Consider the following 27435-nt stretch of genomic DNA (forward strand, 5'->3'; position numbering starts at 1 on the left):
TACATAATATTAAAAAGATAATTTTTTAAGAATTGTCGATGAAAATTTTTATAATTTCTAATTCTTGTAAATTTTACCGATCCGCTAAACAATTTTGTAGAACAAATCGATATATTTATATTTTTATCAAAATAATATTAAATCTTACAAAATACTTTCATGAATAAAATTGCATTGCCAAAACGTAGCTTTGAAATTTAACAATCAACGAACTAAACGAAATAATATGACATTTGTTAACTTAAAAATATAAATTATATACTACAATGTAGATAATACAATATCATATAAAGAGACACAGTATTTAACGTCAAAATCAACACAACGGAAAACCATATTAATGAAAAATAATTTTCCTATCTTAGAAGTCAATAATAAGCGTAGTAAAAAAAATGTATGGAAACTGAATATTACTAAAATTTACCTCGTATCCTGAGGTATTCTGACATATAAGAATATTTCAAATATTTATATTTTACAATCGCTACATATTTCATACGTTTTTAATATATAGATCGTCTTTATATCTATAAACGACTTAAAATTTCATGTATCCTGCAAGATATCTCATTTTCTGAATAAAATTGTACACTCATTGTAGTATTACACCTTTCAATGACAATCATATCAAAAGCATATGAATATTATAGATTAACACGATTCTGTTAATGGTGGGATTTTAATACGTATAAATTCGTAACATTGAATAGATACGATAAATTTAAATGCTATCAACAAAACGGTGTTTTCACTTTTCTATAGATTCTTGCTATTAAATTTATTTGAAATGTTTCTGTTTAGCGTTCATGCACGCTTGTTTTTTTGGCTGGAAAAAAAATTATTCTTTCTAAGTAGTAGCCACTGTTGAATACATATTCAATAAATTTCAACACAGTGAAGGCGACAAAACATGGACATATCATGTTTTGTCGCCTTTCACATAAAAACAAAAGATATACACATATACAACGTTCATTCATAATTTCTTTCTTCTTAACTCACAATTGATCATTCATTTGATCATACAAATTCGCACATTCATACATTTTCATGTATTTTTAAATCTTAATATTCAGTCTTCAGGCTTGCAGTCTGTCAATAAATCTATGTACACCGGGTTATTTACAAGGGAAGAAATTATTTTTCAGCTACTAGCGATAAGATAGAACACATCCGACGAATATCGTCGAACGCTATACGATTTTAATAGCATTATCAATATGTAGTTTTGATATTGTCTTTTTCACACGTAGCGCTGTTAAACGAACGGCTGGATTTGCGTGCCAACATTCGGTTATCAGCTTACTCAGCGCAAACAGAATCTGTAACAAAAGGCAAAAAAATTTTTTAATATAAAAAACGTTTTACTAAGATGTTATTATGTAAAAATATGATTAACTCTATTCTTACTGAATCATTTTCCCACCGCGCTGGTATTATTGGACGTAATCGTTTTACGCAAACTGCTAGTCGCATATCTTCGAAGTCTGGATCACTTGGAACAACATCATGGTATGGCAAAGCATATGGTTCCACCATAGAGCTTTTGCTACCTGTAATGCATCTTCTGCAAGCTTCCCAAAGCACAAGACCAACAGAATACATATCTGCCATTTTGAAAGCATCAAAGGAAGATGTGTTTAAGGTTTCATCCAAAACTTCTGGAGCCATATATCGACGAGTACCCACTCGTGTATTAGGTGCAATATCAATTTCTCCACTTTCACTGTAAATAAAACATTACACTCCTATAACTTTGTGTATATAGTGCAAATACTAAATCAAGTCTTACAATGATTATTTCATTCTTTCATACATACATATAGATATCTACAAACATGCACACGCATGTTTTGCGCAATCACCACGATAACGATAATACATTTCCAAATTACAATATTTATTATTTACCTTATATATCTTACTGCCAAACCAAAGTCAGCAATTGCACATTCACCATTCTTTTTCACTAAAATGTTTCTACTTTTGATATCTCTATGAGCTATAGCAGGCTTTCCACGTGTGCCAAAGATCTCTGTATGAAGATGAGCAATTCCAGAAGCAATTGAAAGACATATTGCTAAAAGGCTAGGGTGATCTAGCACAGTAGTTTGGAGATAGTCATATAACGAGCCTCTTTCATGATAATCTGTAATTAATAACATTTGTGTCCAGGATCCTGTGCCTTTGATATCAGCAGCAATAAAACCCAAAATATTATCATGTCTCATTAACACTGTTTGATAAATCTCAGTTTCCCGAAACCAAGATGCTTCTTCCAATGTAAAAAATACTTTCACTGCCACTTTTTCTCCTCTCCATCTTGCAAGCCATACTTCACCATAACGTCCCTTCCCAACACACTGAGACAAGGCTAGTTGCTTGGCAATAGTTCGTTGTACTAAAAGAGGTAATCCTGATCCAGAGCCACTACTTTGATCGATAAAGTCTTTAAGCGTTCCCTGAGAAGGCACTAGGCAAGGGCCCCTTTCTTTTCTTCTGTATCTGTGATATATGATCACCATAGCTATTGAAATTACCATTAAGCATATAAACAAAATGGTAGTCAATATTATAAGTGGCGCACCCGATGCTATGGCCATTGGATCAGGTACTGTGGTAGTTCGGGGTTTATAATCAGGATATAAATCTTTGTTACATAGTGCACTCTTGTTACAGCATATTATGCTTTTCCCTTGTAAGTGTGGCACAAGGTATCCTTTACATTGCATGAAACCTTGTTCATCTGGTGGTAGACAGCCAAATGACCATTCAGGCACATATTCTCCTGATTCTGCATCCCAAACTTCTTCTACTGCACTGAAACAATGACCACCAGGTCTTCCCTCACAAGTTCCATTTTCTCGATCATCTGGACAGTGCCCTTCACAATAACACGTAATTCCTAATGCTGAAACATGAAGAAAAAACTTAAATAATTAGTCTTAAAACAATGTAACACATTTATGGAATTAGAATAGTAAATAATGTAAATTTATGTGGAATGCTAGAATAATCTGTTGTAGCTTTGAGAACTATGATCGTAACATGCAAAATTAACAAGAATGTATTTTTCTTTTTTATTTGAAATCTTTACTTCAATTCTTTAATTATTCTATGTATAAATATTATAGTAAAAATGAACGAAATTAACAAAAATGGTCGCTAAGAATCGTTATTCCATTATTAACGTTTGCAATAACAACAAATGACGTCTGTATGATCCAAATGACCATGAGTTCCGACAAAAAGGAATTATATGTATAAGAAATAGAAGGAGAGTCGAAGAGAATGAGAAGGATCGGGTAAATCGCTTATCTTCTGTTGCAGAATTACTCTTGTGTCTATTTTACGGTGACCGCTCTATTTATATCTTCAAATATTTAGAAGAAAGATTAATCTTCTGAATGTATGCTGCTCTTGTTCCATCCCTTTGGTCCTTCCCCTTTCCCGCTTCTGTCGGAATTCTTATTTATTTTTGTAAAAATAACGAATCATACGTAAACTAGAAAACTGCAAAATACTGTAATATTTTAAGTTAATTATGCAGTAACGGTATAAGTTGAAGATAACGAGCGTTAATATTTTTGTTAAATGTAAGCTTTTCCTTCGTGATAATAATTTCAAAAAATAAAAAAGGAGAAAAAAATAAAAAGAATTGGGTAATTTCTCAGGTTTGAAATGTGTTGTTAATAATTCGTAATTCAAATTTAAATTGTATTTTGCTGAGAGCATGTGTTCATAACCGACCAGTTTTTTAGCCTGCGGCATAATAACGCCGTGTGTGCCGATCGCACCGTACAAGGAAATCACTGATGCACGATTGTCCGACAATTTCCAAGAGAGGTAAAACATGTTTAGTGCGGTTTTGGTCACGTGTTTCTTTTATCCTTATTTGAAGAGTAAGGAGAAAAACAAGAAACATCACAAAATAGCTTTATTAGGAAAATTAAGTTTTAATATTTTAGACCACTAGAAAAGAAATAACATCTAATGAATTTAACTGTATTGTTCGCAAAATGAAGTTTATATCTTGCTTAGACATCACAAAAAAGAATGATTAATAAAATATTAATTATTCTTATTTGTGTTTCGTTCCAGTACAGAGTGGACATTTCTCATTTTTAATTAGTGTACTAAATCTTTAACACTATCTTATAGAGACATTTTGAATATTATAATCATTATGATTTGATAGTTCCAGAGTCTTAGCTATCACAAAAATGTAAATCCTTATCCTTCATTTATTTCGCAAATGTCAAAGAAAAGCCTCATAATGGTCGATAACTGATATGTATTTTTCGAAGATAGAAATTGTTCAATGAGAGATTCGATAAAATCCAGAAAAGGAGAACAAGAAGCTGAATTAAATTAAGTTGAATTGAATCGGATAGCTTCCTGGGTGCTCAAACGAATAAGTCTCGATAAGTTTCCATACATAGATATTCTTTTGTACGACTTTCGCGAAATAATTAGTACATATAGAGTAGCGAGGAAACTACTATTAACGATACGATGCATTTTAACCATATACGATCTTAGCTTCTGCGCGTGACAAAAAATAATATTGATGTAAAATAGATATTAAGATTTCCCTGTAATCTTCAACTCCAATCAAGTATCAACAATTTAACCGGTATTCAGGTCTCTTCGCTAGAATTACGCCATTTTATTTTGGTGCAACTAACATTTACCGAAGATCAAAGAGTTAAAGCGTAATAGAAATCGCTTGACAGCAACCTTAACATAAGCTGGTAGCATTTATAGCATTGAAAAGTGCAAAACGAAAATTGAAGGGCGCAAGTAAAAGTACAAACCCAAATTAAACCTTAAACTACATATTAACTAATAAGATATCCTATTAAATATATATATATGTATCAAGCGACAAGGTTTTGTCGGTTTTTATATCTTCTATAGAAGAGCGTATTAATAAACGATGCATAACGTGTGTATATAAAACTTTTTACATGTCTTAATTACAAATACATATTCTCATTGTTAATTAGGAAAATGTATATAATATTTAATAATACGGTTTCAATTGATATGTGCAGAGTTCAGACATCATGATGGCGCAGTGTATCTGCCGCGCGATGAATATCGTGTTTAACGAGATGCGAACTGTTCTACATGTTTAAGTAACGATATTATATATATACATATATTACATATTACAATAGCTTTTCCGAAGACACAATGATACGAAAATCTAAAGTAATTGCGCAGTTCAGTGATTTTTCCTAATTCTGATTATTTAATTTCATTCCTCTTTAGCGAAACAAGGCAAAATTTTTTAATTATAATGTTCTTTCAATTTATTCTACTTACTAACCTAACCTAATCAAACCGTCCTTCTTTATTAAATTTTGAACATTAAATAAATTAAATTGAAAATTCTAAATATGACATTTTTTCATAAAATAATAAAAAGTACATTAATTTCATAAGTTCCTCCGATAAATCTGTTCGTTTCATGATGATAATTTTAAGTAAAAAAAAAATTGGAATAAAATAGTGAAAATTGGGAGAAGTTACTAAACTATAATTACCGAATCTGACATTGTTTATACGAGCACGATGATACTGCATGAGATGAGTAAAGAGTAAGGAAAAGGAATGGAATTTGAACAGTGTATAGAGATAGTGGTGTGGATCGTGAAACCTGAATGTAACGCAACAACGCAACACAAGCCTACATCCAACCTGTCAAAATCCGTTCAAGAAAAGCAATGAATTTGGAGATTAAGAAGTCAGTCGTTCTCTCCAGAAAACAATTTCGGCGACGCCTAAAATTAATCTGAACTGAAGCTACGGGGACAAACAAACAACTAGACAGAAATACAGGATAGTCACACGTGAAACCAATGAGACCACTCGAATATGGCGCGAGTCACGTGAAAAAAAGGAAAGAAAAGTAGGAAAAGGTCGAGGCACAGCCGAGGGGAACTTTAGAGTGTATAACAGCAACGAAACACTGTTGTTGGTATTTCAGTACCTAACCTTAACGCCGAACCTCCTCTTTCTTGCTCGTCGCTCGCTTTTCTTCTCCTCCTTCTCTCATCTCCGAGTCAAGGGTAAGAAAGAACGTGCGCTACTTTGGTATAAGAATTCCTTTTGCAAAAATACACTCGTCGCGTAGTGAATCACAGTCTGCGCACTCACGAACATCGAAACTCGCGTTTGTTTACGAAAAATTGAAGTTTGTAAATAGTACCGATAAAACTGATACACATATAGATGTCCGAAAGGAATCGTAATAAGTGTTGCGGAAACACCGTTGAATCCGCTATTCGGTACCATTATCGCTTAAGGCTTAAGGAAATTCTCTAAATCGCGTTAAAAAAGAAGATTGCCCTAAAATCTTATCGTATTTTGATCTTTCGCTTTCGCAAAACATTAAAAAACCAGGCATGTGTTTGTTGTCAATATGTTGAAAGAAAAAGTAGTGCTGCAGCATCATTAATCAAAACGAGAGCGAGTAAGATTGAGAGAGAAAGAGAAACAGCGGCGAGGGGGAGCAGAATAGCATAGAGGGAGAGAGGGAGGGAGGGAGGGAGGGAGGGAGGGAGGGAGAGAGAGAGAGAGAGAGAGAGAGAGAGAGAAGAGGGAGAGAGAAGCAGGAACGGCAGAACGTTCATTCGTGTAGCAAAAGGCGAACAATGGTTAACAGCATACATTAATCGTTCTCACGTCGAGAATCCGCATCCGATCGATTCTTTGGTACATTGTACACTGTTGCACTTACCACTTTACGTAAAATACATCTCGTACGTACAATTGTAAAACAGATCACGAATATACTCACCACAAACAAATTTCGCGATAAACACTCCTAAGCTGATCCACAGGCCGTATTTACATCCGCGCCGACCTGGGGTGGCGAAGAGCGCAGCCATTTTCTACATCCGAGAGCACATACTTCACTGTGACGTAGGGCGAGACGCGTCGGCCGCAGAGCGCAGGCTGATCAGGTTCGGCTCTTTCCGTCCTTCTACGGAAAGAACTGACAGCTTATTGGAGAGCTGGTTTTGTAGCACTTCGGCTGTTAAACAAAGACAACTGCTTGAGATTATCTAAAAGAGAGAAACAAAGATATATTCACGTATCAGCAGTGTATCTTTAATTCGTGGTACCCGGACAAACTATTTCGAATTTTTTCTAATCGAACGGTATTTCAAATAAATATAAAATTTCAAACAAAATTTGTCCATAAAAATTTCTATAAATTTCAATATAGTCAACTTCTTATTTTTTTAATCGCATTATCGCATTACGCATTTATGCAAATACGCATTTACATGCATTTAAGATGCATCTTTGCAGTATTCTCAGTTTTCGTGATATATATTCGTGTTTAAATCATTATCTAATTCATCAATGTTCATTTAAAATGATCATTTGAAATGAAATTAAAATTTTATCCGAGAGAGATTTTTCGAACAAGATGTTTCGTTTAGTTTCTTAGTTTCTCAGCTTATTTGTTTTTGTACTGCATTATTCACACGTGGATTACATACTTAATTTGTTTAACATCTTATACGTGATTAAATTCTTGAAATTGCTAAAACGCCATTGTAGAATTTTTGCATCTTATCCGTAAAGATTTTACATTTGAAGCTACGTACCTGGTCTGTCATCGTAGCTATATAGTAGGGAGTGTGCGACGGCGCCCATAGGGCGCCATCGTGCCGCGACGAATGCGGTTTCTGAGATGTTTCTTATTCTCTCTTCTTTTCCTCTTCGTTGACTACATGTTCCTAGTACCGATGCTTTAGGGAACTAAGTCAGAAAACTCATAAGAAAATACAAGAGGGAATGGTTTTTTAAAAAGGTGCGAAGGTTCTCGCGACTGATGCATGGACCTAGACAAAGCTGGAACTCAGCTTTATTGAATCTTTTCATTCCATCCGCATACACATTTATTGTCGATTAACAGACTAACCGTACCAGAATACAGAGATTTTATACAACTATATATTATGTAGCTCCACAGCAGAACATAAAATTACGATTAGTTAAACTTTATTCTAAAGCACTCTAAGTTTCTCATTCGCTTCTTTTTCTTTCGATAGTATTTGATATTTTTTTATTTCGATATTTTATAGTGATATGTATACAATATATACATATAGTCCACAAAGAAATCTTTTATCTCGAAAACCCGATTCCTTTACGTGGTGTACACCGTGACATATGCACGTATCGATATATCTGCATCGATATACGAGATAAAATGATAAAACGCGTGCGAAATGAGAAGAATCAGTGAGAAGGGCGATACATATTTTTGGCCGACAGTTTTGAAAGTGGTGCATTCGCACTTATGCGGCGCCGTTTTGATAATCGAGCCGATTGGACAAAATGGAACACACCATGGGGGTGCGCATCACGCTGAGCTTTCAACCTTTAATCTTTAACATCGCATACGTATACTATTTTTATTTCTTCAGGATGGATATCAAGTTAACTAACAAGTGAATGGGTAATACATTTCCATTAAGAACGATATCTGAATTTAAAAAAAAATAACTTTCTGAAAGTTGTGGAATTTCGATAGACTATGTTCATTGTCATGACTATTCTCTTTGCTCAATGATATTTATCAAATATTACTGTTCAAACACAAGTAAATGACAAAAATTATCAATCGATACTATTTTATTCATTCATTTTTTCATTCACCTCAATGTTAATGATTCTCAAATATCAATCAGGGAAAAATAAAAAATTACAAAATAGTTTAAAATCTGATAATCTTTTATGTTTCAGCGAGATGTAACACAGCGAGTAAAAGGTGAATGTAAAAATCGTAAACGAACGAAACAATAAGAGTAACGACTACGAAAGCAAATGGATTCGAAGATAAGATTAATAACATCGTGGCGATATACATATGCGTAGAGACGATAGAGAAACGTGAACGTAGTAATATGAGGATATTGTACGTGTAATAAGAGGTACACGTTACGAGCAATATTATCGCGTGCGAGCGCAACGAACCGAGGACGTTTGATCAAAGCACCATAAATGTGCTTACTCAAGAAGAACTACATATAGGGATAAGATAAAAAGGCTGCATAGACATCGTAATATCATATATCGTGAAATACTGACTATACCAAGCCAGAAAGTATCCACTTCATTCATCAATTTATTAATTTACCGACTCGTTGAATCTTTCGACCCGACAACGCATCTCTCTTCATATACACACATATGGACTTAAGTAATACATAGTACTTACACTATGTTACCGATAGTTGTTCTCTTCATAGATAATAAGTGGATTTTTATGTATCTGTGCGAAACTTAACAAAGTGGAGTATTCGTTGTAATTTTTAATAGATAAGACGAATTTCTACTTAAGTTCTATTTCTTTAATTGTATCTATAAAAATGTAAATTTACATAAGAAAAAACACAGCGTAATGATAAATATCAACAAACTGGAAAGAATACGTTACGATTCGATCGACGATAGACTTTGCTAAATGATGTTATTTAACGATGTTTGATTTATGTTCGATATAAAAAAATCTGATCTGATTACTCACTTTGAGATTATAATCACTTGGGGATTTACCCTCTTGAGAATGAATTTGTTCAATTAAACGCGTTAAATCGAACTACCTGCCTCGATAACAGCTTTCCGTTCTTCGAACGAGTCTCGTGTGCCCATTAGGGATAACGATATCTTTAGAGCAAAGTGTTATCGCTAAAAGTCAGGTGTGTACGAGGGCATCTAGTGCTCGATCAAAGTAATCCTGCCGACGACAACTTGACAACAAAGTTCGAATGCAAACAAGCATTCTTTTTCTCTTTCTTTGTCATTTCGCTACTTACTACCTGTATTTTTTCCGTCTCGTACGCGTGTGCGCGCGTTTTATTTTCTCAAAAATACTCTTTAGCAAAGTATGTTTTAAAACTTGTCGATTAATTTCTGTCTCTCTCTTTTTCGTTTCTTTCTCGTAGGCATGTTCCACGTGAAATTATAACGCTTTCGGAACAGTAACTCGCCATCAAATGTCGTACTTGATGCTATGGCCATCGGTGACACCATAACGGTGTTGTGTGTATATTAACTATCAGTGTCTAATTACTGTTATTAAATTTTGTAAAAGTTTCTTATATGTAAATCTAGGAAAATTTTTCGCAACCTATCAGACAATATTTTATTAATTTTTTACGAAAATAGCTGGTCACTGATGAAAGTTACGCTCGGAACTAGCTACTTGTTATAATGTTAATATTCAATTTGCTTTTAACAGAGTTCATGCGAATAATGTTTGATCTGTCTCTTGTATAAATCGCATTTTAATAAAATTTTTATTACGAATTTCCACAAGGAGACCATACGTAGCTGCTTGCTATTTGAACATTTTCCACGGAAGAATTTTATGTACATATCGTGTGTATTACATAAAACATTTTAAAACTTCATTTTCAGATTTGTTTGAAATTTTACCATTACGATCATGATGGTCGCGCCTCATTGATATCATTATAATGATATTTTTAAATGTTTCATACACATAATATATTTATAAACAATTTCTACGAATTCGCAAGTTATTGTATGTTGCTTAGTCAAGAAATTGTGAGAGAAGATACAGTATTCGAAGTAGAAAGTAGAACATAACTATTGCGAATGGTACTTATTTGATTTCAGAGCTCACAGCGATAAGATAAGGGTATGTTGTACACTAGTTACGGTCCTGATACACTTAGTTAGTCCTTATTCAGAGATGCGATGGATGAAGGTGAGGCGCGAGGGCAGGCACCTATAACAAAGATCCATCGGAACCGGTTTCGTGTTCTGCCCTTTTTTTACATTCCCGAAAGAGGTCCCGCCGAGCCACGGGTGTGAAAACGGACACCCACCCCCACTTGTTATTTTGTCAAAACAAAGCCCTGTGAAAATTATAGGAATCACGCAGCATCATCAACTTGCTCATTTCTCTTTTTTCCTCTGAACATTTACTCCTGTCAAATTATTCTCGACCGCACACGTTCTCAGTGCTTTTTCTAGCCCTACCCTGATCGAACGTAACACCGAATGAATTTCATCATTCTACCGTTCTACATTCCTCTCCATTCAATCGAAATCGAATCACACATAGATTTTAACGAAATCTAAGGTGGAAGAAAAAGGAAAAGGCAGAGAGTGAGAGAGAGAAACAGGAGAAAAAGAAAGAAATTACAAAACTAATCTTTAAATTCACACAATCGTGAAAATAATAACAGAACAATAATTTTACACTACTAAGATGTAAGAAGTTTTTAGACTATTAGACTGCTCAATAAATTTTATCCGTAATACTAGTATTTATTTTTATGTTTACTTCTATAACGTTTCTTAAGCTTGTGTCAGTTTCTATATATTTTACAAAATTATTCAGATCTTTTGCTCTTGTACCTTCTCCGCATTTTACTGTTATAATCATAATGCAGAGGAAGTTACTAGATAATAGAAATATTTCTATATTAATTATGTTCAATATTAAAGGAGTTGCTTAGTCAATTTAAAGTTATTCCATAACAATTAATTGAAATTCACTTCACTTATCATTTTACTATGACAAGCTATTTCATCTGCATTTCCATTCGTTCGTTCTTTTACAGAAACCTGTTATGTTGACACAGGGTAAATTTCTTATCAGGCGGTAACGATGATTTCGTCTATGTTTTTAGCACACATTTCTCCTTATCATTTTAATGTCACATGTTACATTACCGATATATCACAGAATAACATTGCGACATTAATAGTAGTTAGAATTAAAACTATCTCTGTGAAATTAGGAATATGATGTATAGTAGACCAGGATACATCTAATGAGTCATCAACTCATCATGGATCTTATAATTACAAATAAGATAAAGAATTTCATTTCCTTATACATAAAATTTGTTCGTCAATTTTACAAATTCTCATATGAAAGAATAAACAGTTGATTGGGACGGTTAGGTAACACACACACACACACATTCTCTCAAAAGAAAATATCGAATTCTTCATGGTAGATTTCACATGTTTTAATCGTCGTAATAAGATTTTGATAACATATACTATACGGTCATATGAAATCTAGTTACGTATGTGACACTTATTTTTTAGTAATAACTGAAATTTTTTAGAGACAGAAGCATGAGTGAAGATGTAAAATGCTCTCAATATGATGTTAAACGAAATAAAATCCCTTTGCAAGCATCTGGACGATGTCAGTCTATCAAAGAAGTAAGTAAATTCGTTACATTATTCTGCTACATATATCATATGATACACCACATTCCTAGCCAGGTTACTATACTTGTTCAATTCCTTGAATCGCAAATCAACTTTATAGAGTAACGTGACGCATACGATATCTAAGGAACAAGATTACTTGAATGAAAGAAATATTTTCAAAATATTCCATTTTCTGCTCTCTCATGTGATCATTCATCAACCAGCAGATCCTATCCAATACTTGTATGAATTGCTCGATGATTTTATATTATTTAGAACGGGGCTCAAAGAGCCACGATTACTTTGGACAGAAAGGTATGTTATGTTACTGTGATCACTGTCACGTTTGAAAATATATGTATGCATATTTCATTCTTATTCCATTTATTCAGGCATCTTAATGCGATATTTGAAAATATTCTCTTCCATGATTCTGAATTTTTATCTTTGGATGGTTTTAAAACTGCTATGAAAACGATGGGCGTGCGTTCTTATGATCCATGTCCAGATCAGCTTGTCCGAGGATATGTAGATCGGCAAACTTTTTGTACGGAAGCGTAAGAGATAACCTTTCGTTGCCTTATCTAAGATGGATTTACAAATTGCGTTCGAATATTTATAAATCAATAAAGAATGGGAATGATCGTATTCTTTTCCAGATTGAATAGCATGAAAAATGAATTGTTGCATATGGCGACCGAAACCAGTCGACGTACATAGGCGTGAAGCAGAATAGCTTATAATTCCTTTGCATATTGTATACTTTATCACAAAGCGTATATATTTTATGTCTATTTATTATTAAATATATACGGTGGTTCACGAAAATATTCGAACACTTACCATGGAAAATTTTTATGATATATTAATTAATAGAAATTTTTTATATATATTATGTGTGTTATACAAAACATTTTGAAATTTCATTAGCAATGTATTGAGACTCGATCTCATGATTATATACTGATAAAATTTGAAACAAATCTAAAAATATGTATACAAACTACAAAATATTTATCCCAAATATATATTTTTTAAAGGTCACAAAGATGTTTAAACAATCAAATATTCATTATATTAATAAACCTCTATATTCAGCAGAACCATCTTTATATGTTTAAGATGTTTGTAGTAAATGTCTTGCAATTTCTATATGTATTTTCACGTTGATTTCAATGTCCAATGTAAATATAGTAATAGTCATATCATAAAAGTTTTCTACAGTAAGTGTTCAAATATTTTTGTGAGCTACTGTATTATTACGATGCAAATTTTATTTATATGCGTAGAAAAAAATGAATTTCTTTTGGTAATAAATACGATCAACGATATGTTCTTGTGTCACGTTGAAAAAGTATAGAAACGAAAGGAAACGAAAACGAGACGCGACGAGAACAGAAACATGACAAAGCCACTCGAAGAACCAACCAGGGAGAGGAGAGAAGGGTGAGAGTCAACAGACGAAGCGAGTCGAGGTAAAACGAGTCGACTCGAGTCGAAGTGGACTCTAACGAGCATGGTAAAGAACGTCAGGCTAGAGAGAAAGTGAGTGAGCGTGCGTGCGTGCGAGCAAGCGAGCGCGCAACCAAACGATATAGTTCGAAATAGTTGTGCACAAGTTGTGTAAACGGTGTTGGCACGCGTAGCTGATCAAACCGATCGAGATTTGCGTGTGGTTTAACTTCGCCGTACTATAACATCGCCTTGTGATAAAACCTTTCTACTTTCAACGCATTCAACGGTAACAAGCATGATCCTTCGAATTCCCTCCGTCTTGTTCCTCGTGCGTACACCATTACACGATCGTTCGACGAAGAATACGCAGTGTAGAAACCAGAGCAAGTAGTTTACACCAGTGAGCGTAATCTAAGGACATTCGTGATTTATTTTGTCTTTGAATTCTTTAACGGTAGACTACATCGTTATGCCATTCGCATTTCTAATAACGATGGTTAATCTGAAATCAAGTATCGTGTTTTCCTGTAACAGCGACGAAATTATATTAAAAGAGTGAAATATCAATATTTCGAAGAAAGAAGAACTTTACTGTCGAATACCTGTACACACATTCGTGTACAACTTTTTTGCTAACACAGCACCGATTTTCTTTATGCTACATACATATGTGTAAGGAAAACGTACATATATACATGAATATTTTCCCTGTAAAATTGTAAAAAATCATAACCAACGATGTTGAAAACGTATACTACCACTGTTACTACTACGAGTTAAATCGAATCTGGAATTTAAGAAACATCGGATTGGGAAGATTTCCTTTTGCAGAAATGCAAATTCTAATTGAAATTTAGTCGAAACGATACGGAATCACGAAAAATGAGACAGCTCACATTTATGGCCTGTTCGGTGCTTTTACTATCTTTACTGCTACTCATTAGCATCGTGTCATCGGCCCCTTCCTATGAACATGTTGCCCTTCAGGCTGCCGACCAATGTGATTGGATTGGAAGGTTAGTATTCTTTATTCTTGTTATATTCTCGATTTCGATCGATCCATAAAAAATTTACATATTCAGTTTGAAATATTATGAAATATTTGTAAGCCTGTCTTTCTATCCGCATTTTTTTCCAGTGATTTACTCCGAAACCCGCGCAATTATCATTTTCCCTCCAATTGAATCTGTTACGCAAAAAATTCATCAATTTTATCCCCACGTTTACATTTAGGTGCTTATGCATACGTGTATATCTTTTTAAATTCCTCTTGATAACGGGTAACGAAACCATGTATGTATCTAATAAACATATATGTATATATATGTACATATACATATATATAAACTTTTATTAAGCGCGAAACCAGTCGCCCGACTTACGGTGAAACCGGTTTTCCTCGTCCAACGAACAAACACAAGCAAACCTAAGAAAGATCGCATGGACTGGACTAGAGCATTCGTTTTATCATCTCTTTCTCCTTTATAAGGGAGAATGAGTGGCCTGCGTGCATGTATCTATGTATCTCTACGTATGCACGTATGTATGTATATATGCACAAGTAGAAAGAAATGTACAATAAGCTAAAAAGAAAGAATGATTACGTGGCCAAGTGCAGTTGTCGATAATAACCATTATCATCCTAAAAAACGAAAGAACCGTTTCTGCTGTTATAATTCCATTTCAACTGGAGACTTAAAAAAGAAAGAATCAAGATCATATAAAGATACAGGGAAATTGTCTGAGTATCTTTTATCTCTGGAATATGTATAATATATCAAAATATAATATGATTGTAATCATATACATATAAAAAGATAGAAATAAGTAATGTATATTTAATCAGGACGTAAATAATTTCTTTCTCTGCCTGATTACATTGCAGCGGAGGTGGAGGCCGAGGTGTTCGACCAGTATATCTGCGATGTTCCAGAGGAACGGTACTTTGGCGGTATCCACGAGGAGCTTTACGAGTTGTTCTCTCACCCCCTGTTTTAGCTGGATTCGTATCGAAAGTTAATTACGAAATGAATCACGGAAAAGGCAACGTTAATAAGAAAAACGACAGCTATTGGAACGACAACGATGACCCGTTTCAGTTATCCGGTTTCCGTACTTGTACCAAGATTTCAGGTCCAGTACGAGTATATCTGGAAACTCATGGCAAACTTCGGTCAATATACTCGCCGAGGGACGGCAAAGATATAGCTTCACATAGATGTTTTCATGCGAAAAAACAACCCGCAGCACTTTACATAGAAGCAGAAGAATTTACGTCGGGTGAACTTCACAATGCGAGATTACAATATGATTTAGAAGTACGGTACGTCGACATTCGACAAGGAGTATCGCAACGATTTAATGATGAGGAGGAAGACTGTAGACCATGTACTATGGATGAACTAGCTAAGGCGTATTGTCAAAGCGATTTCATAGCCAGAGGTACCGTAAGTGCTGTCCAGAGACGACCAAATTTAGAAGCTGCTGAACTCGTCCTTAGAGTAACAAAAATTTTACGTCGGATCGAAGAGAATGAGGTAACAGCTTTTTCTTATCTCATTTGCTATATCTGTTCAAAATTGTATACATAGACATGTTTGTAAATTAACGTTCATTTTGATGCATTTCGAAACAGAGTAACAACGATGCAGATCCTACCGATTCCCATGACCGTAAAAATGTTCGTGTAAGGGTGTCAACTGCCTGTGATGCACGTCATGGCCAAGGAGAATTTGTGATAATGGCTAAACGAAGACTCGGTGATCTTGTTCTGGTCTGTGCACCGAGAATAGAAACTTGGGCAAAGACAGTCCGCGAATTGGAAACTGCACCGTGTGTTCTTCAAAGTTAGCACACCCAAGTTCCAAGAATCGCCTGTAAATAATTTATTTTCCTATTCTGCGTTGTATGAATATCGATCTCTAAACTGTGATATTGTTTTGTGGAAATTTTATCGTGAGAAATACATGACTTTTTAGCAATATAACTAACAATTTCCATCTATCTCTGTTATGATTATGCATCCCGAATTTTAACCGAGCAGTAGCAATTATTTAAACGTGTGTTTGGAATTTTAATCTAATCAATCGCTAATCGTCAATTTAGAAATTTAAACGATTATGAATACACTTCTAATTCTTATTTGTTTCATATATTTATACAAGATTAAAATTTCAATCTATATGAGTTCACTTGCATTACACATTGAAACGTTAATTTAACATTCAAATTGTGATATGTACACACACGAAATATCAGTATGTCGCAGTGTAGAAATAATTTACAATTATTATGCTATGTTCGAAACTGATAAATATGCGCGTTCAGTTTATTTCATATTTCGCAACTCTGACTGTGAAGTGATCAATTTACAATCCTATATTATAGTAATGTTTATAAATAATAAACAAATTACTCTATCGTTAGATTTATATTGAGTTATATTACTTCTCAATCATCGATACCATTGATGCAAAAATAATCATTGCTGTCGTTGAGACACTGTTGTTATTATTAATATTTTTATTATTATTATCACAAATAATACGTATTAAGCCCTTTTTGTTTTACACGATGTAAGTTTTACACATTGCCAAAGCGAAGGAATAACACGATACATGGTCCCAAAGAAACGATCAAAAATTGATATATTGAAAAGTTATGTAAAACTAAAAAATTACGGATCAATATTTTCATATGGTGTGCAAGAAACAATGCTTGAGGAACAAAAATTGATCACCATTTACTAGGACGTATTTAATACAACTTTAGTTGTTATTAATCTGTTCTTAATTCTTCATTTACAGTACTCGATTTGTTCTTAATCCGTATTCGTTGCTTTGGAATAATTACAAGCGTTTCATCATTTCTTTTCTATTTCATCGTAATTCTTTTGTCGTGAAGTTTGTTTATAAGTTATAATGCACATATAAGAAGAATATATTGCAACAGCAATACTATTGAGAAGCGTATACACGCGAAATTTTGCAACGATAATATATTTGTCATTTGCTGGTCGAATATACATTGCAATTATGAATCAGATATGGGTATACTACACGATAGTTCATTTATCAATGGATTATGTACAATACGATACGACAATCAGAATTTTTCATTTATTATGCGATTACCGTATTGTTGTATAAGGATAATTAGGACATAATGGTAAAATGAGATCGTCCATATTTGGCAAAACAACCAATTTTTCAAATTCCCTGAGTAACTTAGTTTCTATCCATTTTGTTATGTAAACGATATTAACCGTTCTCTCACCAACCGCGGGTTTTACGGTAAGACTCACTTTCGGTACGGGCTTAAAACCGTACCATAAACGATCGGACGGTGCTGGTGGAATGTTTAATGATAGACAACCTTCGATACTTGAAACGGTAACCATCAACCGAATCTCCGTATTCGAAACACCTTCCATAGCCCTTCGAACATAGGACAGTTCGGTGGCCTGATAATTGGAACACATGAAAAAGCAAATATTAATAGGTATTGATCTGAATGTTACTAAATAAATGTTTAGAAAATGTAACAAAACATATTTACATGTTGAAAATATTTATTTGCAGCTATTTTATCCACCATACTAAGAAATTTTCTTCCAGATGATTGCGTAGATCTGCAAAAAACAAACGAAGAAAGAAAGAGAGAAAAGAGAAATCAGATAGATTAAGGAATCGACGTAGAAGGAAATGAATGATAAAATGATATTACTATTATAACTTACGTTGTTTCTTTGGACATATTGTACGATTGCGTTCTAGAATTATCACAATCGTCTTCTGTAGACGTTTCTGGCGTATCTTCTACATCACTATCGAAAATTGGTGATCTAGTTATCACTTCGTTTGATTTTTTTGTTGAAATAATCGTATCATCAGGAACTGATCCAGTTCTTGTCAACTTCATTAAATTCAATTTTGTTTCAACAGTCATAGTCAAGGATCCTTTATATGTTATATCTAAATTAAGCCACAGACCTCTTTCGTTAATTACTGGTTTTGTTACATTGTGAATAACAGGAGATCCTTGACCTATTGCTACCTCTGAAACCAAAAGGCACTCCATAAAATATGGTAGTTTTATATTGGATAACTTGCGTTGTATTTTATCCTGTATAAGATGTATAGTTTCAGGGCACTTGCGTACGTCGAAAAGTATACGAGCTATTAGACAATTAATCCAAAGTGAGTTTTCAACAGATGTGGAAATTGCACCTTCTGACATCGGCGAACAACTACTATCCAGGTATTTTGCCATATAAGCGTTATAATTAAGCTCAGGTACGGTTTCGTGTGAATTACTAGCTGAAAGAGAGCTTTTTGATTCTGCGTTGATTTTATGTTGCGTTGATTGAGTATTAGGTATATTGGACGATGTATCAATCGCAAACAGTAATGAATCATTTTTTTTAACGGATCGAGACGCAGCTAAAATTAAACGTCTGTACCAATCTTCTTTTTCACGATCAGTTCTAGCAAAAATAAATATTTTTAATTTATTTTTTCGTTCACCATTATTATGATGTTCTCCTCCCTCATCCCCCTTTCCCTCCCTCCCCTCTTCCTCCTCTTCATCTTCCTCCTCCTCTTCTTCCTCTCCCTCCTCCTCCTCCTCCTCCTCCTCCTCCTCCTCTTCCTCCTCTTTTTTCTTATTTCTTTTCTTGTGTACTTTATTATGATAATAACTACCATAGTCATCAATTACCATCTGTGCTTTTTCTTCTTCTGATTTTTCTAAATCTTGTCCTTCTTTCTGTCCATTCTTTGCTTTCTTTTCATTATCTCTTTCTCCTCCTACTTTTATTGTTATTTTCTTCCCTTCCTCTTCCTCTTCCCCTTCCTCTTCCTCCTCTTCATCATCTTTTTTCATCTCATTCTGCCTCATTTCCTTTCTTTGTGTGCTCTTCTGTTGTTCTTCTTTTCTGCTCTGCTTTTCCTCTTCCCACTCTTCTTCTTTTTCATTCCATGTTTTTACGATTGATTTCTTACAAGTTTTTATCTCGCTTGATATGTTTCTTCGTTTCTTTTTTTTTTTATTAGTACTAGTGTAACTCTTTTTCAAGTCTCTTATTATTTTATCCTCCTCTTTCTGTTGTTCCTTGTAGTCTTCATCCTTCTTTTTCAACTTCTCTTCCATATAAATTTCTGTTTCTTCATTCTCTACAAAACATTCTTCGTATTCGTTGTCAAGATAATCACTAACTGAATCGTAATTATAATTTTTATTGTCATCGTCGTCTTCATCGGTATCTTCCACTTCCGCAAACTCACAAAATTCTTGTTTTACTATTGGTTCCTCATTCTCCATATTGACAAACAAAATTTCATTCTCATCTTGTGTTTCTCCATCTAATTTTTTTGTATACTTCTTATCAAATTTATATTTGACTTTTTCTTTTAGGTCCATTTTGTGATAACTATTTATCGAATATTCATCATTGGTTGTACTTTTCAAAATTACATTACAAATTAATGCTTCCTTTTCAAGGGCTATACAAATCGGATATTTTTTACTCCATCTTCTTCTTCTGGCAAGCCCGTGGGGAAGAAGTTCTATCTTTGCTCCAGTTAAATTATAAGCTCTCTTTTTAACAAATTTTAATTTATGTTTAGGCTCATCCCAGACAGCTTTCTTTGGAACTTTCATCCTGGTTTCCAGAATACGCAAAATATTTCCCTCCATTCTGAAGAAAACAGACTTTGTGCGTGCCACATGATAATTATTCGGTTCATAATTATAAGGCAATTCATTTAACCAACCTTGATATCTTTCAACCACAGCATGTTCCTCTACAGCTGGAATCTCTAAAACATGTATTGGATGACTAGAAAGGCATTCTTCATCTGGCAAAGTCGTTAAAATCTTCTTCAGTTTTGTTACTATGTCATAGAAGGTAACAGTTACAAAAATACCCATCATAAATCCCAGTAAATACTCTGCTAATGGAATAACATAATAAATGCAGGAAATAGCAATGAGAACAGCAATAGATTTATATGTTGCTTGGCAAATTAATTGTTTAATCAATTGTAAAAACACAGTTTTGAAATCTATTTTCTTTGAGAATGCTACTGAGCTTGTATAGGTCTGTTGTGGGAAAATGTTATAATTATTGTTACTACTAGGTGGCTCTGAATTTGATGAATCGTTTATTGAAGAGGAAGGAACATCTTCACTGACATTTTGTGGAAATTCAGAAGCTTCAATGCCACTCTCAACACACTCATCCTGTAAACTTTTGTCTTTTAAGCCAGTTTTTACTCCAGAAAAACCTACGTATCTGGCTGCATTGCCTCTTTTACGAATATCATCCACCTTTTCATCGCTAGGTGTAACACATCCTTGATCCTCTAAATCACTAACACTTGAGCTTTCTGCTTTGGAATGACGTCGTTTCCGTTTGTCACTTTTTATTTCAGACAGTTTTTCCTCGAACGTCTTGGTTATTTTTCCTTTAATATCGGAGAATACTTTCCATGGATCCAGGGATGGCGGCGTACCTTCTAGCAAAATATTTTCCGCACTGACAGAGCGGGTTTCCGAGTTGTTTTCGGAAATATCCGACTCGTGAATGCATCTCGATGGAGTAGAAGTTACTTTGGACGAGATCTTTTCGCATTCAGGTGTTAATCGCTTCTCTTCGTCTGTGCTAGGATATATTTCTTCCAATTCATCGTCGCTAGCATGGTAATGAATTACAGGAACTGAAGTTGCAATAGGTTTACCTTGCCGAAAGAGAAACAAACGATCGATCAAGTACCTTTTGTCATATCGCTATTACGTTAACTCTGTAAAATAGATACTTATTTATCGGATTTTACCTATCTATCTAAATTAGTCTCACCTTTTATCATGGCCAGTGTTATTTTTCTCGGGCTGTGTTTAGCACTCATGGTCGAAGCGAATTGGTTCGATAATCAGCCGATTCATAAACATCCTTTAACGTACATCATCACGAATGTCGACTACGTTATTGCTTAGAACGATAATCATCTTATCATTTCTTATTAATCTCTTACTATCACTTTAATCTTTCCTTATGATAAACATAATCAGAGAAACATTTGCGCATTTACTTTCAACACCCAATTTTTGGATTCGTGTGATCCAAATATGTGTACTTATATATATATATATATGTACATATATGCACATATAGATACTGTATTCAAACTAACATCAATGTTTAATAATAATATCTCAAATGTATATACATTTTACTTTGTACGCACTGCCTTAAAGTTAATACTTTATCCAGAATTATTCATATTTTTTCCACTGATATTTACTACTTGTCTCATTTTATTAAATCTATATTTCTACCATATACGCTTTGCTATATGTTTACATACAATATTTTCAGTATATACTATAAATGTCAAAATTAACCAAAAATTAAGACAGTTGAATTATGAGTCGAGCGTTAAGATTATGCAATAGAGAATCAATTACAAATTACTAATGTTTCGTGTTTATTATTAAACATACTTACAATTAGTGCATTGTATTGACAATACAATACTTTGGCATACGCGATGCACATGAGCCACGTGTCCATGACGTTATCTATGTATACTTTGGATGTATGCGCGACATCACTGAGTTATCTGCTGCGTCTCAAATATTTTAATATTATACGTTTTCTTCTTACTCTTAAAATTCCCTATTAATCGCGATGAGTCATTAAATTATTTAATTCTATCTATAATACATCAGTTTTGAAAGTAAACAAGCTGTGTATAACAAAAATTATGCATTTTATTTTTGTTAAAATATATACCATGTGAGATTTTAGTTTATGATTATCTTTCAACGTATACGTACTTGGTAGTACCTACGCGAATAGCAATGTTAACTGTGAAAACAAACTTCTATCGGTTTTTTAAAAAGTCATTATATTTATGTCACGATACTCAACATGTATGTAATATTAAGTACATATGAAGCAAAAGGAATACAAAGTATTTTGTAACAATAATATTTGACGATGGGTATTTAGGAGAGATTTTCGAAAATTATGAAAACACTTAGACGAGATGACGAAAAAAGTCATCGTTTGTTATAGAGAGGGATGTAAAATTAGAATATCTTACCGTTTTATAGATATAGTTTATTGCTTTTAAAACACCTATTTATTTGGGTTAACATATAAACTAATTGCATAAAATACAAATCATGCGATTTGGGCTTGTACTAATCTTTTTGACCATTGGACTTTTCATTGAGAATGTCTGTGGTCAAACTGAAAGATCACAAAAATCAGATTATTTTAAGACCTCTGAGGGAGAAGTATGTTGATTTTTTTAGTTCTTCTAATGTACATAATTAAAAAGTTTCCTCTATAAATTTAAGATAAACTTTTTGTAGTATAAACAAAAGAGGGATACGGAATTAATACCAGAGCAAGATGATCCTCTCTTAATATTTTCTACATTAGATGGTTCCTTAGTTGGTATAAAACAACGCTCTGGGAATGTGCTCTGGCGACAAAGCGATGGTATTGTTAATAGGTATAATTCATAGGATCTAGGTTTTACCAAACTAGTATAACCATTTTTAAGCATTTGTTGCAGAACCAATTGTCAAGGTACCAGTTGATCTTGGCAGGACTTCCATGTGAGTATATTGGAATTTATTTTGTGAAAGTATTGTGTAGTACATAACTCAATTATTATTAAGTTCTGTGCTTATTTCAGGCCTATGTTTTTACCAGATCCAAAGGATGGTTCTTTGTATATATTTGGAGCAGAAACCGAAGCTCTAAAAAAGCTGCCATTTACCATTCCACAACTTGTGACTAATAGTCCTTGTCGTAGCAGCGATGGAATATTATATACTGGTAGAAAGATTGATACTTGGTTTGGCATTGATCCTAGAACTGGTGAAAGGAAGCAACTATTAGGATTTGATGAAGTTAAAAATACTTGTCCTCTAGAAATGCAGAATGTTGTATTTATGGGACGTACAGAGTATAATATCATGATGGTGGATAGCAAGCAAAAGAATCGAAAGTGGAATGTTACGTTTTATGATTATACTGCTACAAAAATGGAACCTGAAGGAATAGAAAATTATGGTTTGACCAATATATAACTTTTACATATTGCTTTGTTATATAATATATTACCATGAACGCAATAGCAATTTTATTTTATAGATCTGGTTCATTTCGCGACGAGTTCGACCGGACGGATTGTTACTGTAGATAGAAGATTAGGAATAATTCTGTGGGAGCTGGATGTACAGAGTCCAGTGATAGCAGTGTACATCGTAAGGGAAGATGGCTTGTTAACAGTTCCTTTTACTAGTGTTGCAGATCAAACTTTGAATCTTCTTCTAAAACGTTTTGCAAACAAACCGAGCGACATTCAATTATTGTTAGCAATTAATACTTTTATAAATTGCTTGATTCAAGTATTCATCGTTATTGTTTTATGTGAAATTAATTCACGACACCTGTTCTCTTTTCACAGTCCAACATTATATATTGGCCAACATAGACATGGACTGTATGCCTTACCATCTCTTGTAGATTCAACAACAGCCACAATATCGAGTAATATTGGTCAGTTGCTACTTGAAGGTCCGTTATCAGTTCCACAATTAGCTAAAAACGACAACGGAAATGTTTCTCTGTCTGATTCATATTTTGACAATACTGACTATATCGCTCAGACTGGATATCAGGCAGTCATAACGCTAGGTAATGATAATGATTAAAAATAATTGATTACATTAATTAATACTAATATTATTTACTAACTGAATTTTGTGAACTTATTTGGAGAACAGGTCACTACGAAATACCAGCTGAATATAAATTGCAGGATCAACAACCACTTCAAATTACTGGTCGGTCTGATCCTGTCATCGAAACATTACCTTTGCAATATTTCAATTCCACAAAACAATCATTGTTCAGCTTACGAAATGATGATAAATTTAACAACAATGGAAATAATGGAACATGGCGTGAGTTGATGCAGAATACTTATATAATGGGCAAGAATTGGCTCAGTCAGCAAGAAAATAAAGGATTAAAATTAACATTAGTCGTATTGCTGGGATGTATACTAGCAATGTTCTGGTACTTTAATGCACAATTTAAGGAGTTTCAACAACTTTCTCAGGTATGTTTTTTCTTTGCATTGGTGTACATTTGTTTCTCATTATATTTAGTTTTCCTTTGCTATTAGTGTATTAGTTCTATCTATATCTCTAGTTTACATCATTGGAATTTCTAAACGATCGACAATTTTTTATCACAGGGTTCTCGGGAAAATAGTAGTACCAATGATTATTATGGAATGCGATTAAACACACTCGTAGTTCCTGAGGACATAGGTGAGGGAGTAGTCAAAGTTGGCAAGATAACTTTCGATACTGGACAAGTTTTAGGCAAGGGGTGCGAGGGAACTTTTGTATATAGGTAATATAGAAGAAAGATAGTATACTTTTTCACTGTTTTGATTAAGATATACAAAATATATGACATTGGAATTTTATACATATTTTCAGAGGTAGTTTCGATGGACGCTCTGTAGCTGTAAAGCGTTTGTTACCGGATTGCTTTACATTTGCCGATCGGGAAGTAACACTGCTCAGAGAATCGGATGCACATGCAAATGTTGTGCGATATTTTTGCACTGAGCAAGATAGGATGTTCAGATATATTGCATTAGAATTAGCTGAAGCGACTTTGCAAGATTACGTGGCCGGAAAGTACGATAAACGAAAAATATCCGCGAAAAGCATTCTGCGACAGGCTACATCAGGATTAGCCCATCTCCATCTTCTTGACATAGGTAAGTTTTAGGTTTCCCTATGATCGCTAAAACAATAAATATATCTATATCAGTATTGTTTTTTAACAACTTTTTGTTTTTCCTTCTGAACGACAGTGCACAGAGACATCAAACCTCACAATGTGTTATTATCAGTCCCGGGACCACGCGGAGAAGTAAGAGCTATGATATCGGATTTTGGTTTATGTAAGAAACTTCAATTGGGTCGCGTATCTTTTTCGCGTAGATCAGGTGTAACAGGAACCGATGGTTGGATTGCACCAGAAATGTTAAACGGGAACAGAACTACTTGCGCCGTAGATATCTTTTCTCTTGGCTGTGTGTTTTATTATGTTCTTTCTGATGGAAAGCATCCATTTGGAGATCCATTACGGCGGCAAGCTAATATTCTTTGTAAGAATATACATAGTAATTTGCTTATTTCCAACTTTTGTTTATTTTATTGAGTACGGATAAAACTGAATCTTCATTCTTTCTCTTTTCTTTTTCGATTTCTATTTCTGACAATGAACAAATTCGATATATTATAGGCGGAGAAAGTGATTTAATGGCACTTCATGATGGAATTTCCCAGAATGACAAAGAGTTGGCGTTAGTGCTTATAAAAGCAATGATCGCAAGTAATCCATCGGAAAGACCACCTGTAATGGCGGTCCATGATCATCCAATATTTTGGGAACCTGCTACAATTCTTGCATTTTTTCAGGTGCCCTATTTATATTATTTCATACCTTCTTGTATTTAGATTATTTTAGCTATTTCCTATTAACTATTATCAAGGATGAAATTCATCCTTTCCAATTCCTTTTAATTTGTGAATTAGGATGTGAGCGATCGAGTGGAAAAAGAGCAGATCGACAGTCCGGCCTTAATTGCACTGGAATCTAATAGCATGCGAGTGTTACAAGGAGATTGGAGATTAATTATTGACATAGAAGTTGCAACTGATCTACGAAAGTATAGAAGTTATCGTGGCGAAAGTGTTCGAGATTTACTAAGGGCATTACGAAACAAGGTTCGAATACAAACATAAATTGTAAAGATTGAGAGAATGACGTTTGAATTTTATCTTTCATTAATGGTTCCAATGATTTGTTGTAGAAACATCACTATAGAGAATTGAGTCCGCAAGCCCAAGAAAGCCTTGGGTATATCCCCGACAAGTTTACCGATTATTGGCTCTCTAGATTTCCCACTTTACTTTCGCACGTATGGTGTGCTATGCAAGCTTTCCGTGAAGAGCCAACATTAAGGGGATATTACCACGCTGATTACATATTCGCAAATACTTGTGAAACAGAATCTTTACAGATACAAAATACGCGACCAATAGATTACATGATAACGTCAAGTCCCTGGAAAGTCCAAGATAATATAGATTGGAGTCCGAATAGAGTAAGATGTCGTGGTCAACGAAGAAAACACGAGAAGAAAAAACTAGAAATGTCAGTTGCTTGGACCTTACCTTCGAATTAGAGAATCAATGAATTGTGGTTTTATGTTATTTTATCAACATGATGTATATATGTACTTCATTAGTGAAGAGATGAACGTATCTTTTCAGGAGCGCGCTCAAGTAACGACACTGCAATTATCAGTAGATTTTTTAAAAAAGGTCAACTAACTCACTAAGCGGTGCAAAAAATTGAAAATATTTGTAAATAATGCGATACTAGTAAAGAATATTTGTAAAAAAGAGGAAAATAAAAAAAAGACAGAAAGAATTCATCGTGTTAAATATGGATCGTTTATTTTGAAAGTGGTGCAGTCCATTTTTTGGTTGTTTCGAGAAAATTAGAGATTAGCATATTAGTCAATTCAAAAATATAGATTATGTCAAGTCTGGCAATGTTTTTACTAATTTATCGATATGTAATTTGATTATATAAATTTCTTTTAGGCGAATTTAACTAAAATAATATTTATTTAC

At 33.9% G+C, this 27435-nt stretch overlaps 5 protein-coding genes across 13 annotated transcripts; 3 read left to right on the top strand and 2 right to left on the bottom strand.

Moving 5' to 3' along the window:
* Positions 1-500: 500 nt before the first annotated feature.
* On the bottom strand, positions 501-7055 carry LOC122575161 (bone morphogenetic protein receptor type-1B). 4 transcript variants are annotated; one of them, XM_043743740.1, is made up of 4 exons: positions 6809-7055; positions 1912-2911; positions 1411-1726; positions 501-1322 (listed from the first exon to the last, which is right to left on the bottom strand). In XM_043743740.1, the coding sequence occupies exons 1-4, from the start codon at positions 6897-6899 to the stop codon at positions 1194-1196; spliced, it is 1536 nt and encodes a 511-aa protein (XP_043599675.1). In that variant the 5' UTR covers positions 6900-7055; the 3' UTR covers positions 501-1193. The 4 variants fall into 4 exon arrangements, with proteins under 4 accessions (XP_043599675.1, XP_043599677.1, XP_043599676.1 ...); XM_043743742.1 differs by lacking the exon at positions 6809-7055 and adding an exon at positions 6004-6127; XM_043743741.1 differs by lacking the exon at positions 6809-7055 and adding an exon at positions 5999-6120.
* Positions 7056-10528: 3473 nt separating this feature from the next.
* On the top strand, positions 10529-13384 carry LOC122575172. 3 transcript variants are annotated; one of them, XM_043743773.1, is made up of 5 exons: positions 10529-11970; positions 12141-12240; positions 12350-12546; positions 12624-12788; positions 12891-13384. In XM_043743773.1, exons 2-5 carry the CDS (start codon positions 12151-12153, stop codon positions 12949-12951), a joined length of 513 nt encoding a protein of 170 aa, XP_043599708.1. In that variant the 5' UTR covers positions 10529-11970; positions 12141-12150; the 3' UTR covers positions 12952-13384. The 3 variants fall into 3 exon arrangements, with proteins under 3 accessions (XP_043599708.1, XP_043599707.1, XP_043599709.1); XM_043743772.1 differs by having other exon boundaries at positions 10529-12240; XM_043743774.1 differs by having other exon boundaries at positions 10529-12240; positions 12624-12778; positions 12891-13037.
* Positions 13385-13788: 404 nt separating this feature from the next.
* Positions 13789-16679, top strand: LOC122575168 (meteorin-like protein). Its single transcript, XM_043743766.1, has 3 exons — positions 13789-14702; positions 15572-16223; positions 16322-16679. The coding sequence occupies exons 1-3, from the start codon at positions 14569-14571 to the stop codon at positions 16535-16537; spliced, it is 1002 nt and encodes a 333-aa protein (XP_043599701.1). The 5' UTR covers positions 13789-14568; the 3' UTR covers positions 16538-16679.
* A 989-nt stretch (positions 16680-17668) lies between these two features.
* Positions 17669-22328, bottom strand: LOC122575155 (testis-expressed protein 2). Of its 2 annotated transcripts, XM_043743723.1 has the most exons (5): positions 22193-22328; positions 21545-21676; positions 18425-21425; positions 18244-18316; positions 17669-18148 (listed from the first exon to the last, which is right to left on the bottom strand). In XM_043743723.1, the coding sequence occupies exons 2-5, from the start codon at positions 21591-21593 to the stop codon at positions 17816-17818; spliced, it is 3456 nt and encodes a 1151-aa protein (XP_043599658.1). In that variant the 5' UTR covers positions 21594-21676; positions 22193-22328; the 3' UTR covers positions 17669-17815. The 2 variants fall into 2 exon arrangements, with proteins under 2 accessions (XP_043599658.1, XP_043599657.1); XM_043743722.1 differs by lacking the exon at positions 22193-22328 and having other exon boundaries at positions 21545-22178.
* Positions 22325-27229, top strand: LOC122575157 (serine/threonine-protein kinase/endoribonuclease IRE1). 3 transcript variants are annotated; one of them, XM_043743727.1, is made up of 14 exons: positions 22325-22989; positions 23068-23197; positions 23274-23316; positions 23397-23776; positions 23858-24077; positions 24174-24403; positions 24493-24830; positions 24969-25129; positions 25219-25505; positions 25602-25898; positions 26036-26211; positions 26329-26520; positions 26607-26950; positions 27070-27229. In XM_043743727.1, the coding sequence occupies exons 1-14, from the start codon at positions 22876-22878 to the stop codon at positions 27083-27085; spliced, it is 2928 nt and encodes a 975-aa protein (XP_043599662.1). In that variant the 5' UTR covers positions 22325-22875; the 3' UTR covers positions 27086-27229. The 3 variants fall into 3 exon arrangements, with proteins under 3 accessions (XP_043599662.1, XP_043599661.1, XP_043599663.1); XM_043743726.1 differs by having other exon boundaries at positions 26607-27229; XM_043743728.1 differs by having other exon boundaries at positions 22849-22989; positions 23068-23210; positions 26607-27229.
* Positions 27230-27435: the final 206 nt, after the last annotated feature.

This window comes from Bombus pyrosoma, linkage group LG14 (genome assembly GCF_014825855.1).
Source record: "Bombus pyrosoma isolate SC7728 linkage group LG14, ASM1482585v1, whole genome shotgun sequence".
NCBI classification, from domain to species: Eukaryota; Metazoa; Arthropoda; class Insecta; order Hymenoptera; family Apidae; genus Bombus; species Bombus pyrosoma.

Coding starts and splice junctions, on each gene's coding strand:
- LOC122575161 (XM_043743740.1), bottom strand. CDS start 6,899: ATGGCTGCGCTCTTCGCCACCCCAGGTCGGCGCGGATGTAAATACGGC. Junction 2,912..6,808: donor TATCGCGAAATTTGTTTGTG/GTGAGTATATTC, acceptor TTCATGTTTCAG/CATTAGGAATTACGTGTTAT. Junction 1,727..1,911: donor TTGGCAGTAAGATATATAAG/GTAAATAATAAA, acceptor TTTTATTTACAG/TGAAAGTGGAGAAATTGATA.
- LOC122575172 (XM_043743772.1), top strand. CDS start 12,151: ATGAGTGAAGATGTAAAATGCTCTCAATATGATGTTAAACGAAATAAA. Junction 12,241..12,349: donor GATGTCAGTCTATCAAAGAA/GTAAGTAAATTC, acceptor TCAACTTTATAG/AGTAACGTGACGCATACGAT. Junction 12,547..12,623: donor CGATTACTTTGGACAGAAAG/GTATGTTATGTT, acceptor CCATTTATTCAG/GCATCTTAATGCGATATTTG.
- LOC122575168 (XM_043743766.1), top strand. CDS start 14,569: ATGAGACAGCTCACATTTATGGCCTGTTCGGTGCTTTTACTATCTTTA. Junction 14,703..15,571: donor CAATGTGATTGGATTGGAAG/GTTAGTATTCTT, acceptor ATTACATTGCAG/CGGAGGTGGAGGCCGAGGTG. Junction 16,224..16,321: donor GTCGGATCGAAGAGAATGAG/GTAACAGCTTTT, acceptor ATTTCGAAACAG/AGTAACAACGATGCAGATCC.
- LOC122575155 (XM_043743723.1), bottom strand. CDS start 21,593: ATGAGTGCTAAACACAGCCCGAGAAAAATAACACTGGCCATGATAAAA. Junction 18,317..18,424: donor AATATGTCCAAAGAAACAAC/GTAAGTTATAAT, acceptor TGTTTTTTGCAG/ATCTACGCAATCATCTGGAA. Junction 18,149..18,243: donor CAAATAAATATTTTCAACAT/GTAAATATGTTT, acceptor TCCAATTATCAG/GCCACCGAACTGTCCTATGT.
- LOC122575157 (XM_043743726.1), top strand. CDS start 22,876: ATGCGATTTGGGCTTGTACTAATCTTTTTGACCATTGGACTTTTCATT. Junction 24,404..24,492: donor TCAGGCAGTCATAACGCTAG/GTAATGATAATG, acceptor TTTGGAGAACAG/GTCACTACGAAATACCAGCT. Junction 25,506..25,601: donor TCTCCATCTTCTTGACATAG/GTAAGTTTTAGG, acceptor TCTGAACGACAG/TGCACAGAGACATCAAACCT.